This window comes from Hyperolius riggenbachi, chromosome 7 (assembly GCF_040937935.1).
Source record: "Hyperolius riggenbachi isolate aHypRig1 chromosome 7, aHypRig1.pri, whole genome shotgun sequence".
Lineage (NCBI taxonomy): Eukaryota > Metazoa > Chordata > Amphibia > Anura > Hyperoliidae > Hyperolius > Hyperolius riggenbachi.
This window is the reverse complement of record NC_090652.1, coordinates 257,648,816-257,664,248: the sequence shown is the minus strand read 5'-3', so window position 1 is coordinate 257,664,248 and position 15,433 is coordinate 257,648,816. Positions and strand designations below refer to the sequence as shown.

At 42.1% G+C, this 15,433-nt stretch overlaps 1 protein-coding gene across 3 annotated transcripts in view; it reads right to left on the bottom strand.

Annotated features, from left to right (window-relative positions):
- Positions 1 to 15,433, bottom strand: part of LOC137524985 (bile salt export pump-like) — a 196,114-nt gene that overhangs the window by 43,727 nt on the left and 136,954 nt on the right. For all 3 annotated transcript variants that reach the window (XM_068245584.1, XM_068245585.1, XM_068245583.1), the window contains exons 19-22: positions 14,451 to 14,597; positions 7,730 to 7,834; positions 5,433 to 5,594; positions 2,093 to 2,296 (exon numbers count right to left, since the gene is read on the bottom strand). In XM_068245584.1, coding sequence (XP_068101685.1) covers positions 2,093 to 2,296; positions 5,433 to 5,594; positions 7,730 to 7,834; positions 14,451 to 14,597 — 618 coding nt within the window. The remainder of the gene's footprint in view (positions 1 to 2,092; positions 2,297 to 5,432; positions 5,595 to 7,729; positions 7,835 to 14,450; positions 14,598 to 15,433) is intronic.

Here is a 15,433-nt window from a genome sequence, read left to right as displayed (position 1 = left end):
TGGCTTTTTTAATATATTTTTTGCAGTTACTGCTTATTATGGCATTTCTAATTGGAGTGACTATGATTGCACCCCACAGACGTGTAATATATAAAAAACGACATTTCAGCCTTTTATGGTTAGCTATTTCTATGGGTTTTGCAAAGTAGATGCATGTGCTTGTTTTATATTTAAAAGCTCTGTGCAGAGTTTATATTTGACAGCAAACAATAGTAACTAGATGCTAAGAGATCATCAGCCCCGTTTCTAGGGGTGGGGCGAGGCGGGTGTCCGCCCTGGTTGCAGTGAGGGATGCGGGGCACAGTAATGGAGAGGGGAGCTGTGGCCACACTGGGACTTAGGGAGGGGGCCGAGGTCTCTCAGTAAGTGGCGCTGCAGACAGAAGAGCCTGGCGGAATGTGTTGAGTTATTTCTACCTGGCTGGCTACCAATACTGGGGGCACCTTTGCCTGGCTACTTGCCTACTTATACTGGCGGGCTAAATACCACATCACAAATAATGTTCTCAAGTTTACGGGGGAGCAATTTTTACACCCTCGCCCTGGTGCAAGTTAGCCTAGAAACTGCCCTGGGGATCATACCGCACACACCCAATAGATCTAAGAGGCACAGTGTTTAAAGCATGGGAAATATTCAAGCCAGTGAGAGAAACTGGTGAGCTGCTCTTAAAGGGAAATGAATTCTGCCATCATCATTCTTTAACCTCCTTGCCGGTTCAATTCACGCCAGCAAGGAGGCAGCGCAGCACTTTTGTTTTATTTTTATTTTTTTTAAATCATGGAGCGAGCCCAGGGCTTGCTACATGATAGCCGCTAAGCGGCGGCATCCCCCCACCCACTCCGATCGCCTTCGGCGATCAGAGTAAGCAGGAAATCCCGTTGAGAACGGGATTTCCTGCAGGGCTTCCCCGGTCGGCATGGCGACGGGGCGGGATGACGTAACCGACGTATGACGTCGGGACGTCACAGGGAATTCCGATCCGCCCCTTAGCACTGCCTGGCACTCATTGGCCAGGTTGCGCAGGGGTCTGGGGCGGGGGGGGGGCGACACGGCGCGGCAGGTAGCGGCGAATCGGCAGGTAGCGGTGGCGATCGCGTACTACACGCAGCTAGCAAAGTGCTAGCTGCGTGTAGGAAAAAAAAATTATGCAAATCGGCCCAGTGGGGCCTGAGAAATCCTCCTGCGCAGGTTACCCCAAGCTGAGCTCGGGATAACCGGCAAGGAGGTTAATGAAAAATGTCCTGCCTGTAATACTATAAATCACTGGTCCAGAATGAGGGTGAAGATCAGATGCTGGGACTCTAGTCTGACTCCACTGGCTGTATGCCTGTTACAGGTGTGTGACTCAAAAACAAATAAAGCCAAAAGCTCAGCCTAACAATCAGACAGCTGGCATTGTGTAAAAGGGCAAGAAGAGCAGCCTCTGTATTCCTCTCACTTCAAGTTCCCTTTAAATGTAAGTAGTGAGAGCTTCTGTTGAGGGCTTAAACCGAAGGTTATGCAGAAGCTGCAATGTATGACCTATGGCTTCACAAAGGACACTGTCTGCATAGAGTTTGTATGTTATCCCCATGTGGGTATGGGTTTCTACCCACATTCCAAAAACACATTCACCCTCTTGTATGTGTAGTACAGTTAATAAATAGAACATTAGTAGCAAAGAAGAGAGTCTCATATTGTTTTCCAGTACAGAAAGAGTTAAGAAACGTCAATTGTTATCTATGCAAAAGAGCTTCTCTGAACTATTCGATCCATTGGGCCAAATGCAGTCCTGTTTTCTGAAGCACTTAAACTGCCAAGAAACAGTGAGAGACAGCTTGAGATAAGGAAAGAAACTGCAGGAAAGTTCAAAGGGTCATTATTTCTGCTTTGTTTTATAGCTATAGTGTGGTTTCTAATCTGTAAATATGACAGAATGATGCAATGTTATAAAAGAAAAAAAGCTATATAACTGAAAATAAAAATATGAGACTCTTTTCTTTGATACTATTGTTCTATTTGTTATCCGCACTACACATACAATTCATTATATCATAAAATGTTGTTTTTTTCCCACGCTTTAGGTTTGCTTTCATGAGTCCATTGCAATTACCTTTCCAGCCTCTTCCAATGCCTTTTTATCCTGATTGGCAAATCCTGTAAGCATTTTAGCTTGGAAAACCCCAGACAATCCAATCAGAGGAAGGAAGCAGAGGACCACCAGACTGAGCTTCCAGCTGAAGGTGAATGCGATGATCAGTGAGGCTATGATGTTTGTCACGGAAGTAACAATCATTCCAATCTGGGAACCTGTAGCCTAGATAGAGAAAAAAAAATATCAACCATACCAAGTTATAGAGAGCACTGAAGAAAGATATGATACAAATATGTCCTTTTAATGTTCAACTGTTAAAAACACACTGAGCAAATGAAGAAAGCTCCACTATGGAGGATTACTTTCACTAGAAACAACCTGTAAGGGCTGGTGCACACCGAGCGGCTTTTTCAGCGTTTCTGCAGCCGCTTGCGGCTGCGGATCCGCTTGGTCAATAAATCTCAATGGGCTGGTGCACACCAGAGCGGGAGGCGTTTTGCAGAAACGAATCCTCCCGGGGTGAGGCATTTTTTGGATTGCGGATGCGTTTCTGCCTCAATGTTAAGTATAGGAAAAACGCAAACCGCTCTGAAAAACGCCTGTTCAGAGCGGTTTGCCAGGCGTTTTTGTTACAGAACCTGTTCAGTAACAGCTTTACTGTAACAATATATGAAATCTACTACACCAAAACCGCTACACAAAACCGCAAAACGCTAGCTGAAACGCTACAGAAAAATAAGAAAAAGCGTTTCAAAATCTGCTAGCATTTTGCGGATCTGCTAGCGGTTTTTGGTGTGCACCAGGCCTTAAAGTGTAACTGTCGGGCATAAACTCAAAAGTCAATTCTGTATTTTTGTCTGGTAAACAAGTAATAAGGATGCTAACCAAGCAATCAAAAAGTTAAAATCACTGTTACTTTTCTTGTTGATAAATGATCATACCCCAGTTTACCTGACTCTCATTTGGTGCATTGTCGCACAAAGGAAGTTGCTGAGTTGTCCTTTTTTGCTTCTCTATTTTCCCTTTAGACTTAACTAATACAGCCTGATTGGCTGAAGCCTCTTTCCCTCCTGTTTTCTCCTCCCACACCTCTGTTCTTCTCTGATTGACCAATATTTCTCATGCTGAGACAATGCACTTTCTATAGTGGAGGGCGGGCAATGCATACACACTCAGGCAGAGGAGAGTAAGGGAGGAAATGACATCAGAATTGGTTTCAAAATAGCCACAGTTAAAATGGGAAATGCTAAGAAGGATTTTCTCTGTTTTTACTGTAGAAAAATCACTAAAATCAAAATGTGGACAGTGCAATGCATATGTTATATAAGTAGAGCAAGTATTTATCTACTCATATACGTATATATGTATGTGTTTTTTTCCTGAGATAGTTTGGCTGACAGCTCCTCTTTAAAGAGTGAAAATGACAATGGGTCACAGGTGGTGCTCCGCCCCCCTCCTCGGCAGGGCAGTCACGCTCATGTTTCCGAAGATTGCCAAAGCTCTTAAAGAGAATCTGTACTCTAATATTCTTACAATAAAAAGCATACCATTCTATTCATTATTTTCTCCTGTGCCCCTCTGTGCTGTTTCTGCCACTCTCTGCTGCAATCCTGGCTTGTAATTAACAGTTTTAGGCAGTGTTTACAAACAAACTAACCAGCTTCTAATAGGCTCAGCTAAGCATAGTGTGTGAGTCATTCAGAGTGTGCAGGGGGCCTGCAGAGGGTGTGTATCGCTTCTACCAATCACAAGCAGCCCTGCACATTCCACACAATCAAACCTTAGCCCGACAAACAGGACAGAGGAAAGATACATTGATTTATTACAGAGACAGTGCAGTTAGGAAAGACTGCAGTAAGCCAGAGCAGATTAGAACAGGCATAGGAACTTATAGGATAGAAGAACTAAGGCTGAAAAATTTGTTACAGAGTCTCTTTAAAGAGAACCCGAGGTGGGTTTGAAGAATATTATCTGCATACAGAGACTGGATCTGCCTATACAGCCCAGCCTCTGTTGCTATCCCAAACCCCCCTAAGGTCCCCCTGCACTCTGCAATCCCTCATAAATCACAGCCACGCTGCTGACAAACAGCTTGTCAGAGCTGGCTGTGTTTATCTCTATAGTGTCAGTCTGCTGCTCTCCTCGCCTCCTGCAGAACTCCAGTCCCCGCCTGCATCCCTTCCCTCCCTGCTGATTGGAGGGAAGAGACTGGGGCAGGGACCGGAGCTATGCAGGAGGCGGGGGAGCAGCTGAGACTGACACTACAGATGTAAACACAGCCTCACAGCACGGCTGTGATTTATGAGGGATTGCAGAGTGCAGGGGGACCTTAGTGGGGTTTGGGATAGCAACAGAGGCTGGACTGTATAGGCAGATCCAGCCTCTGTATGCAGATAACATTCTTTAAACACACCTCGGGTTCTCTTTATAGAACTCTGCCTGCGCTCTGCAGTTACCAATTAGGCCACGGCTGCTGAGCTGGAGGCGGGCCGTGGCAGCACAGATGGCCTGGCCAGAGCCTCAGCGGAAATTTTTAAAAAACTGCCATGTTGGCCAGGGGTCTTTTTGCAACATTGCTGGTGTGTTTTCTACAATTTATATTTATGCAATCTATAAACTTGAGCCCTGATGATTAGTGAGTGATTACACTTCTGATTCTTTTATTTACCCACTGCAAACATTCTGCTGATTTTGAATGTTTTTAACATTATGATGGACCTACTCTTGTCTTACTTTGGACCTACCCTTTTCTTGTTTTGTACATGGATTCATTTGGTTCTTCTGCACATTCCATGTCATAAAGTATTAACATGAGATTGGTTTTTGAATGGTGATGGTGCTCGTCCATTTTTGTATAGTGTAAGCAGAAAACTAGATTTCCATTGGTGTGTTCTAGTTTCAGATACTGATGGTTGGTAAGTGAATATGATTAACTTATTCTATAGAAATGTCACTGATTTGATCAGGTGCTTGATGTACACGCTTTAGATTTTCCTTGGCTGAAACGATCATTCTTCATCATTTTGGCTCAAAATCTAAATATGTTCAGAGGACACCTGATGGATCTGCCTCCCTTTTAGAGAACTGTCAGGTTGGATCAACTCGGTCAGAATGGTTTGGTGCTTCTGCCACCCCTCCACTCTCCATACAGTCGTATCCACTGCTCAGCCAGGAACAGAGTATGTTGTCTGTACAGTGCAATGTGCTGCAATTGCCACCCAAAAACAATCTGTAAAGTGAAGCTCTGGTAAATGCATTTTCTTCTTTCATTTTATAACTGGTATCATCACAGGAAATACATCTTATTTATAAATAAATATATCAATAGGACATAAGGTATTCTGTCATGTTTTCCTACCCCTTGAACTTGTGATGCATCAGTGGCCAATCGGGTAGTCAGAGCCCCAGGGCTGTTATTAGGATCATCAAACCATCCAACTTCTTGGCCCAACATTGACTGAAAACCGATTCTCCTCAACCTCCGAGTCAGCAGCTCCCCAGATTTGGCAAAAGCAAAACCCTGAAAATAGCCATATCGGTTAAATAGAGACATCCCAACACTATTGTGCTCAAATTTCAAATGCTGCAAGGCTAATGGTGGCCACACACATTACACAATTTTACCGCAATTCAATGACAACAGTTATACAGAAAGGTTTTTATTATTCAACCGAGAAATCTGATTATCAGTTTTTCTCAATATTTTGAGATTGGACATGTTGGAAAATTCAGACCAACTTCACCAAGAATTTTATGGTGTGTGATAGATTATCCAATTGTATTCAACCTGAATACGTTGTATGTGTTCAGTATATAGCAAATTGTATTTATTATTTGTACAGTCAGGCCCGGATTTAACTCACAGGAGCCTATAGGCCCAGATGTCCTGGCACCTTAGATTTTGCCCTCCATAATTCTACAAACCCCCACCAAACTGCACCGCAAGTGTGCTGGCTGTCCCAGCTGTGACTTCTCCCTTACTTCCCTAGCACATCATAGGTAGCTACAGATGCCCTTTAGTATTAGGTAGCCAGAAGTATCCCTAGTATTAGGTAGCTAGAGGAACCTCTGTTTTAAGTAGCTAGTGGTGCCCCTGACTGAAGGGAGATCTCGTCAGTGGAATGCCGAGAGCTGGGTGAGTAACCTCCCATTTCCACTCTCATCAGGACTCTGCAAAGGGAAGGAGGGAGGAAGGCTCTCAGGGAGGGGAGTGAGCCACTTTTCCAACATCAGGCGCCTGTAGGCATGAGCCTATAGTGCCTTACGGGAAAATCCGGCCCTGTGTACAGTATAAACAAAAACAAAGGATAGAATTATGAAAGAGTATGTGTATATGTACAGTACATTAAAAAAATATGGAACTAGTATTGCATGTATTCTGAAAATAATATATAAGGAAACGTAATCGTTAAGTAGAATTAAAATGTAACTGTACTGAACTTTATTTTAATTAATAAACAGAATTCAATGAGGTTGCAGGAGCGTGTGCTAAATGAAGAGTGGTGCTCAGTGGTACCAAAATTATAATGATAAACAGAGAATGATGATGGTATGAGATACTGATAGATTAAAAAAAGGTATTCATATTAAAAATCAAAGGGATCAATCGTACTTATCGAGTGAAAGGTTTTTAAACCCATCCAACTTTTTCACCATATACAATCTCTTTTTTTACAAAACCATGGTAATCTCAAACACACATCACAAAATTTCAGTCTTAAACAATTTACACAAAAGTTTCAATCAACCAAAAATTGGATCAGTTTCATCGTAATGAAAAAAAAAAGTAAAAAAAATAAATAAATTGGTATGTGGTCACCTTAAAAGGCAATCAACCAAGTAGATACTTCATTTGACTGCAGCGAAGCTGGAATTTAAAGTACTGGCTTATTAACCATTTCTGTGTTAATTAAAGGGTACAGAGACAAGTTCTCAGCAGAATGAGTACTGTACATTCACGTTTGTCTCAACATGCTACATAACATGTCAGGCGCACTTTAGTTCCTCTTTTTCATTAACCAGTCACCACCATAGGAAGTGAAAAAAACACCCACCACTGCCTGCTACTAACAGCAATAAAAATGGCACAGGCTTTAAAGGACAACTGAGGTGACATGTGACATGATGAGCTAGACATGTGTATGTACAGTGCCAAGCACACAAATAACTAGGCTGTGTTCCTTTTTTCTTTCTCTGCCTGAAAGAGTTAAACATCAGGTATGCAAGTGACAGTTTATGTCTGGGTTGGGACAGAGTTGGACTAGGTCAGACTATAGCATAACCCTCACTTAATTACAGCCATAAAATACTTTCCTGTCAGTAAATGGCTTCTGAGAGCAGGAACAAGATAAAAAAGGGTCAATAATTCATAGATTTAAGCTTTAGAACACTTCAATGAAGGTGTCATTGAGCAGAGATAATGAAACAGTAAAAACTTAAAAACTAGATTGAAATATAAAATAATACTATGGGATATCTAAAAAAGGTCATTTTTAGGAGAAGGAGGGTAGATATATTTGTTTTTCTCATCAGTTTATTTTCACCTCGGATGTCCTTTAAATCTCTTCAAAGTCTAACAAGAAAAAAAAAACAGTTTGTGTATAAAATCACATTATGCACGTTGGGGAGAGAACAGTACTGTATAAGCTCACCCACCTGTAAGAACTGGGTGACAAATGACACAGCTGCAATAATGACAAACAGAAGGCAGATCCCATTAATTTGTCTGGTTTGTTCAGCTACATCTGGCAGCGAAAAGGTCTAAAATACAGGAAAAAAAATATTAAAATCAGACAGAATAGTTAATCATCAGTGATTAATAAATTAACCACATAATGTAAAAAGAATATGATTCTTTACAATATGATTTTTTAATCAATTGCGTCTAACAGATCTAAAAAGCAGCATTGTTTTCATGATGCTAAAGGTATGTATTTACATATATATATTATTACATCCACCTCTTATCCAAAACAGGTGAGTGGAGTCATGCAAATAATTTATTTATGTCCGTTATTGAGAGTAGGTTGCTGGAACCGTCACATTAATGCACAAACACAGCATTACATTAAATAGCTTGCATACAGGGTTTATTTAGGCTGTACCAGGTATGAAATTGTTTGGAAGTGGTGGAAATCAGTACCTTTAGGTTATGGAGAGACACCAGGATTTTCTCTGAAGGGCAAAAAAGGAAAAATTGTAATAGTTTCACTTCTAACAGCTGCCTTTATGGTGAAGGTGTTGGAACCCAGGAACAGGGCAGTTTCTAGGCTAAATTGCACTCAGGGCGAGGGTGTAAAAATTGCACCCCCAGCCCCCATGGACTTGCAAACCCTTACTCTTTAGGGACAATTACACAGCCACAGGTCACAAGTAGATCTGCCTACTTATTAGCGACCAGCTGCTCATCCAGGAGTAAGCAGGGACCAGGAAAACACACAGGAGAAGAGATCCTGGAAAGCTGACTCCTCCATGGGCGCCGCGCACAGACAGCCTGCAGTACCGCTACAGGACATCAGGTGTCATCACGCGGTGGTGACGTGATGATGACTTGACATCTGACGCAGGCAGCCTAGGAGGAGTCAAGCAAGGTGATCACGCTGGTAATCTTCTTCTTCCATTTGGCTGCACCGCGCGTCAACAGTTACCTAGCGGTTATGTCCTTCTGCCTGTGCCCCCTTCTTCTACTTGCCAGTCTGTGCCCAGGGCAGTCGCCCTGACCGCACTGCCCAAAAAACGGCCCTGCCCAGGAATGTTAATTTCAAACAGGTAATCACTGTCACCTAATAGTGATCAGTTAACAAATATGCAATGGCTAAAGCTACATACACATGCCAGTCTGAACTCAGCCTTGGAGGACAATAACAACCATCATGGTTTAGAATCAGGAGTCAGACGAGTGTGTGTACAGTGGCTGCTCGACAGCTGCTAAAGATCTGACATGCCAGCTCTTTAGCTACCCCCAATGCCTGAACACATTGTTCTCCTTGCCCCCCCACCCCCACCTCACCGGAATCTGCTCAATCACACGCCGCTCGTTCTCCCTCTGCTGCCAGCATAGCAACAGATGCGCCGCTAGCCAGAAGGCTGATGACGCATCTGTGCAGTGTTGGCTCTACTCTACCGCCCAAGGGATCATGAACTGATCCCTGTCAGGCAACAGAGGTCCCCCAATGATCCCCCTGTGTATACGGGACTTAAGTGAGCTGAAGTTAAGGCACAAGTGTCCCAAAGTCAAATCCTAGCCATGTTAATGTTATTGTTATTATTATGTATTTATATAGTGCTGACATCTACCACAGCACTTTACAGAGTACATTGTCAGGTCACTAACTGCAGCAAAACAAGACACCACACAGCTTACTTATCTTCACATGTCAATAACCCAGAGGGTAAAAAAAAGTCTGGCAAGTCTGCACTAAACTCCCAGCATGCAGAAAAGTACTGCATAATCAAGTCATAAAAATATTACATCCGAGTAGGACTGTTTTGTGACACGATTAGGCGTTGACGCAAATCGTGTGGTATTTGTATATTCTATTTTAGTCTAATGCATTTATTGTCTGCATGTTTTATGCCTTTTCTCCTACCAGGGAGCAGAGATGGGCCCTGTCAGTTTTTGTTATCAGACAAAAGTACCAAGGCTGCCCCCTGCTGGTCTCTGCTAGGCTCCTCTCATGTATGCAGCTTAATTTTCTGTTACCTTGTGGGCATTGAGCATTTCTCATTCATTCTGAAAACATTTTTTTATTGCTACACAAACCATTTTGTAAATATTTCATTTTTGTATTACTTCTCTTTAAAAAAAATTGAAGAAAAGTTTGCTTTAAAATGTCCTATTTTGAGTTCAACAAAAACTTCACAATATACAGTAATCAGTTTTCTAAAAATCATAATCGGACTAATTTTAAACTAAAAGGAGAGAAGTGGTTTTCTATGTCTTCTAGTACCTTCAAAGACTCTCTTGCAGCACTGGCTGCCCACATTGTACCTTTCAGCAGCTTATTAGTAAGTGAGTATCAATAAGTCCCATTTATGTCCACTGGTCAGCCAATCAGTAAGGGAGTGTCAGTTCTCCATTTACTTTCACTGGACAGCCAATCAGAAAAGGTCGAAGGGAATATCAGTCCCCTATTTATTTCCATTTTACAGCCAAACAGTATGGGAGTGTAATTGCAATAAAAATAATAATACACAAGTGTCTATATATAAAATCAAATTTTATCTGATATAGACACACTTGTAGATTATTGTTGTTACTGCTTATAGCGTCCAGTACTTTTTTTAGTTAGTGTTAACAGTCAACAGTGCTGGACATTCCTGTTTTTCTAGGTTTACCTGTCCACCATTTATTTCCACTGGCCAGCTAACAAGTAAGGGAATGCCAGCCCCCCATTTATTTCCACTGGCCAGCTAACAAGTAAGGGAATGCCAGCCCCCAATTTATTTCAACTGGCCAGCCATTAAGGGAATGCCAGTTTCTCATTTATTTCCATTGGCCAGCCACTAAGTAAGGAAATGCCTGTCCCCATTTATTTTCACTGGCCAGCTTATAAGTAAGGGTAATGGCAGTCCCTTATTTATTTCCACTGGCCAGCCAATATCGGAATGTCAGCCCCCAATTTATTTTCACTGTTCAGCAAATTAGTAAGGGAATGCCAATCCCTGATTTTCTCTTGCCCTATTTAATACACACAGGTGATTAATTTGTATGAAATGCTTAAAACACGATCTTCTGCATTGTTGTTTTTATTCAAAATATTCTAAAACAACTCCAAGAAATCCACCACCAGGGACATCTGCAGAAAATATGAAGAGGGAAGGTGGGAGCAAAGCTGCTTTACTAACTAGCAAGATTAAGGAACTCTGCTAGAGGCAAATAGTACTACTGATTTATTTTACTTTAAAGTGACACTGAAGCAAAAATAAACATATGATATAATTAATTGTATATGTAGTATGGATAATTAATAGAGCATTATTAGCAAAATCTGATATTTATATTTCCAGTTATATCGCTTTATTTATAATATTGCATCATTCTGTCATATTTGTAGTTTAGAAACCACACATATGCAATTCACTTTTTCACCTGAGTTTTCTCCTAGGAGATCATTTTTCATCTTCGATTTAAAACAACTTTCCAGCATTTTTCAACTAAAAAAGTACCAAAAAGTAGGTGAAAAAGTACTATCAAAATTATTTTGAGTATTTTCTTGCTTTCTGGTGCTTTAAAAGGCATTTTATTGACAAGTTTAAAATTATCCCCTAGGAGAAAACTCAGGTGAAAAAGTGAATTGCATATGGGCCTCTGTATTTTAACCACCTCTGGATCCTTGGTATGTATATATACATCCCTGTTTACTTCACTTGTGGATCAGGGGGGTAAATATATGCATTGTTTACTTACTTCTGCCATTCCCGTTCGCAATCGCCACAATCGTGCCTTTCTGTGATTGGGGTATGAGAAACAGCTGTTCCCAACCCCGATCACCGTGCCTGTGATGATTGGGAGCTTGCGGCTGTGAGACGCAGCTCTCATTTAAATCCAAAAGCAAACGGGTAAACATTTACTAGTTTCTGTCTACTGTTGACAGCAGGCAGGAACTATAAATGTAGTGCTATCTTGTGGCCAAAAAGTAAAATACACATAATACACTTTTAAATATTTATTTATTGTATTTATAAAGCACCAACAAATTATGATTTTTTTTTAAACATTTCCACCCTACCCCATAGTTACCAAAATAAAACACTTATAAAAAAACTTGTATAAAAAAATAAAAATATACATCACTACTTCATTTTTAAAAAAAACTACATAGTTACTGGACATTAGGGACTTTTTTTATATGTATGTCATGAGGGTATATTACTGTTGCTTTTACAAATTAAACATTGTAATAACTGGGACAAATGGGCAAATAAAGTGTGTCTGTTTTATCTACAATAGCACATTTTATTTCTAAACTACAATGGCTGAAAGCTGAGAAAGTATGATTTTTGCTATTTTTTTTTCTTCTTCCCTTTAAAATGTATATAAAATAAAACACTTAGCAAAAAAGTATTGCCTAAAGAAAGCCTACTTTGTCCCGCAAAAAGTAATATATAGATTAATTTAATGTGATAAGTAGCAATAAAGTTATTGGCGAATTAATGGTAGGAGTGTGATGTGAAAATTGCTCTGGTTATGAAGGGGAAAAAAACAGTGGTGGGGAAGTGGTTAAAGGGAACCAGAGATGAACGATTCACACAAAATAAACGTATCGGTCGATAGCTTGTAAAGAATAAATGCTCTACCTGATCATTTCGCCACTCTGGTGTTCCTTTTTGAGTGTTTTTTATCCATTATTGCTCCAGGAAATATTCAATATGGCCGCCGGCTCATATCCCTTATGCTTCCAGGTTATAAGCTGTTCTGGATGTGCTGTCTAGCCTCTATGAGACTATAGACAAGCAGGCTGCTGCAGGCTTTCATCTGTGTGCTTTCAACTTTATTATTCTGGCATGCTGTGTGGTTGCCTGTAGGAAGTGTCTCTCATAGAAATGAAACTGCATACAGTAGATAATGACTGGCTGCACAATGCACACAGATACACTTGTCTGTTTCAGAGCTTCTTTCTCGGCAACAGCAGCCCCTCCCATGTCAACAGCTCTGAGTAGGAAATCTGAGCCAGGAGGGGCAGGCTTGGGCTTGAAAAGACTCCACAGAAGAGTGACTCAGCTATAATGATTCCAGGTCAAACCTAGACTGAATCAGTCGGTGGATTGTTATCACAGCTGATAACAGATAGATTAGACTGAGAAAACTAAAACTAAAAGCTTGATAGGTGTTTACTGTCATGTTCCCACTGATAAATGTAATAAAATACATGAGGGTGCTTCGTCTCTGGTTCTCTTTAAGCTGTAAAACAGCGCGGAGCTAAAGGTCCTTTGAACCTTGCTGCAGTAAAGTAAGCTATTTAGAAAACAGGACAGAGTTCAAACAAGTTGGTCAAATAGCTCAGAGAAGCTCTTTTGCATAGATAACATCTCAAGTGTTTTAACTCTTCCTGTACTGGAAACAACATGAGACTTTTTTCTTTGATACTAATGTCCTATTTGTGATCTGTACTCCATATGTGATTCATTATCTCCTAAGTTTATTTTTGCTTCAGATTTGCTTAAAGTGAACCTAAAGTCACCCCAAAAAAATGAGATGAACTCACCTGGGGCTTCCCTCAGCCCCCTGCAGATGATCGGTGCCCTCGCAGCTCCGCTCCGATGTCCCAGGACCCGCCGGCGAGCACTTCCGGTTTGGCCGTCACCGGCCGACAGGCATGGGAACACGAGTGATTGTTTGCGTTCCCAGCCTGTATATCGCCCCTCATTTCATTTTTTTGGGGTGACTTTAGGTTCACTTTAAAGGAAGTAGGCTTTCTGGCAGTGGGGTGGAGGGGGCAAGGGACTCTGCATACACCCTTGCCCAGTTCAACTCATTCCATTGTCCTTCCATATCACAAAATTAAAAATATATACATTTTCATTCATTTCTTTTTTTTTTAATGTTTAGGCCCCATTCACACTTGCGTTTTGCCTTGCAAACGGACCGGATCCTGATCGGATCCTGATCGGAACAGGACCTGATCGGAACCGTACGGTTCCGATCAGGATCCGATCAGGATCCGGTCCGTTTGCATCAGGCATGCATCAGGCTGCCATCAGGATCCGTGGGCAAAAAATAGCGAAATTAAATAAAAAAATGTTGGGGTCAGCAGAAGGTGCACCTGGTGCACCTGTAGAATCAGGTTCCTCCGCTGTAGGCCTCACCTCCACCTCCGACATTTTGCCAAAACAGCTCCAGCACGTCTGTCACTGCTGCTCCACTCCAGACATGCTTGGCCCATGTGTCCCCATCCGAAATGGCCGCTTGGATACGCATAGGAAGTGGGGTAGAACGTCAGGTTTTTGTAGGCAGTGTATTCTGTGCCTTCCGTTTCCCATTGGTTTCTGTGTTCCGGATGGTGCTGTCAGGCTCCGGTCAGGATGCGTGGGCCGGAGATCCGGACCCAAAAGATAGCGCATGTTGGAAAGGAGTCCGGATCCGATCCGGCTCCGGTACGTACGGAACGGACGCGTGTGAACGTCCGTATAGACATTACATTGCTATGCGGAACGTACGTTCCGTTTGTACAGTATGCGTTCCGGATCCGATCCGGAAAATCCTGATAGCGAACGCTAATGTGAACCGGGCCTTAGTGTAATGCAAAATGAAATGGGGAACTTTCACCCACCTGTACTCAGGAGCCAGTTATAATGTTCTAAGTCATACAAAGTAAATTGTCATTTGTGTGTCGGTATCCATGAATTATGCATAGCAAGTGTGCAGCATGCTTACCCCGAGTATCTGACTGAAGAGCAGTGCATACAGCGGAGTTAGGGTTCCATTGATGCAAGCGCCTAGTGATCCTAGCACAAGGTATGGCCATTCCGGAGCATTGTACTTCAGTATTCTCATAACAACGGATGTCTTCTTCTTTTTACTCTGGAGAAAAATAAACATTTGTAAATTTCACAGTAATCAGTACTATGGTATGAATTTTATTCTCACTTTGTTGGATTGAAAATGTAAATGTCAACAGATCACAGAGTTTATTAATACGGTCCGTTCACAGATGGCATATAGAAACAGATCCAGTGGAAGTCACGACCTGCATGATTTTTCTAGACAAGTTGATGCATTTCCCATAGAAGCCTATAGTGGAATGCATCCGCCACCAGATTCCTAATGGACCACCAGAGCAGGTTCTGGACTGCCCAATCTGGCTGGCCGTTGGAGATACAGTTCAAGTGAGAACCCAACCTTAACCACTTGAGGACCACAGTGGTAAACCCCCTAAAGACCAGGCACATTTTCTCTAAAATGGCCACTGTAGCTTTAAGGCCAAGCTGCAGGGCCGCACAACACAACACACGAGTGATTTCCCCCCCTTTCCCCCCACCAACAGAGCTCTCTGTTGGTGGGGTCTGATCGCCCCAAAGTTGTTTTTTTAATAAATATTTATATTTGTTTTTTTTTCTGTTTTTGACTGTTTTTCTTTATTTATTTATTCTTCAATCCCCACCCTCCCCCCCAGCCGGCCAATCACGGTGATCGGCTGTCATAGGCTTCTGCCGTGTCACACAGCTGTCCCCAGTACAGCGCTGCTGCTGATCGCAGCGCTGTACTAACAGTAAAGACGGCGGTTTCGCTGTCTAACAGTTTCCCGAGCGGCAATAGCCGCTCGCAGACTGAAGGCGGGCAGCCTGCGCGCAATCTCTTGCAAATTGCAGCCCCAGGACTTGACGCCAATAGGCGTTAGGCGGTCCTGGGGCTGCCGC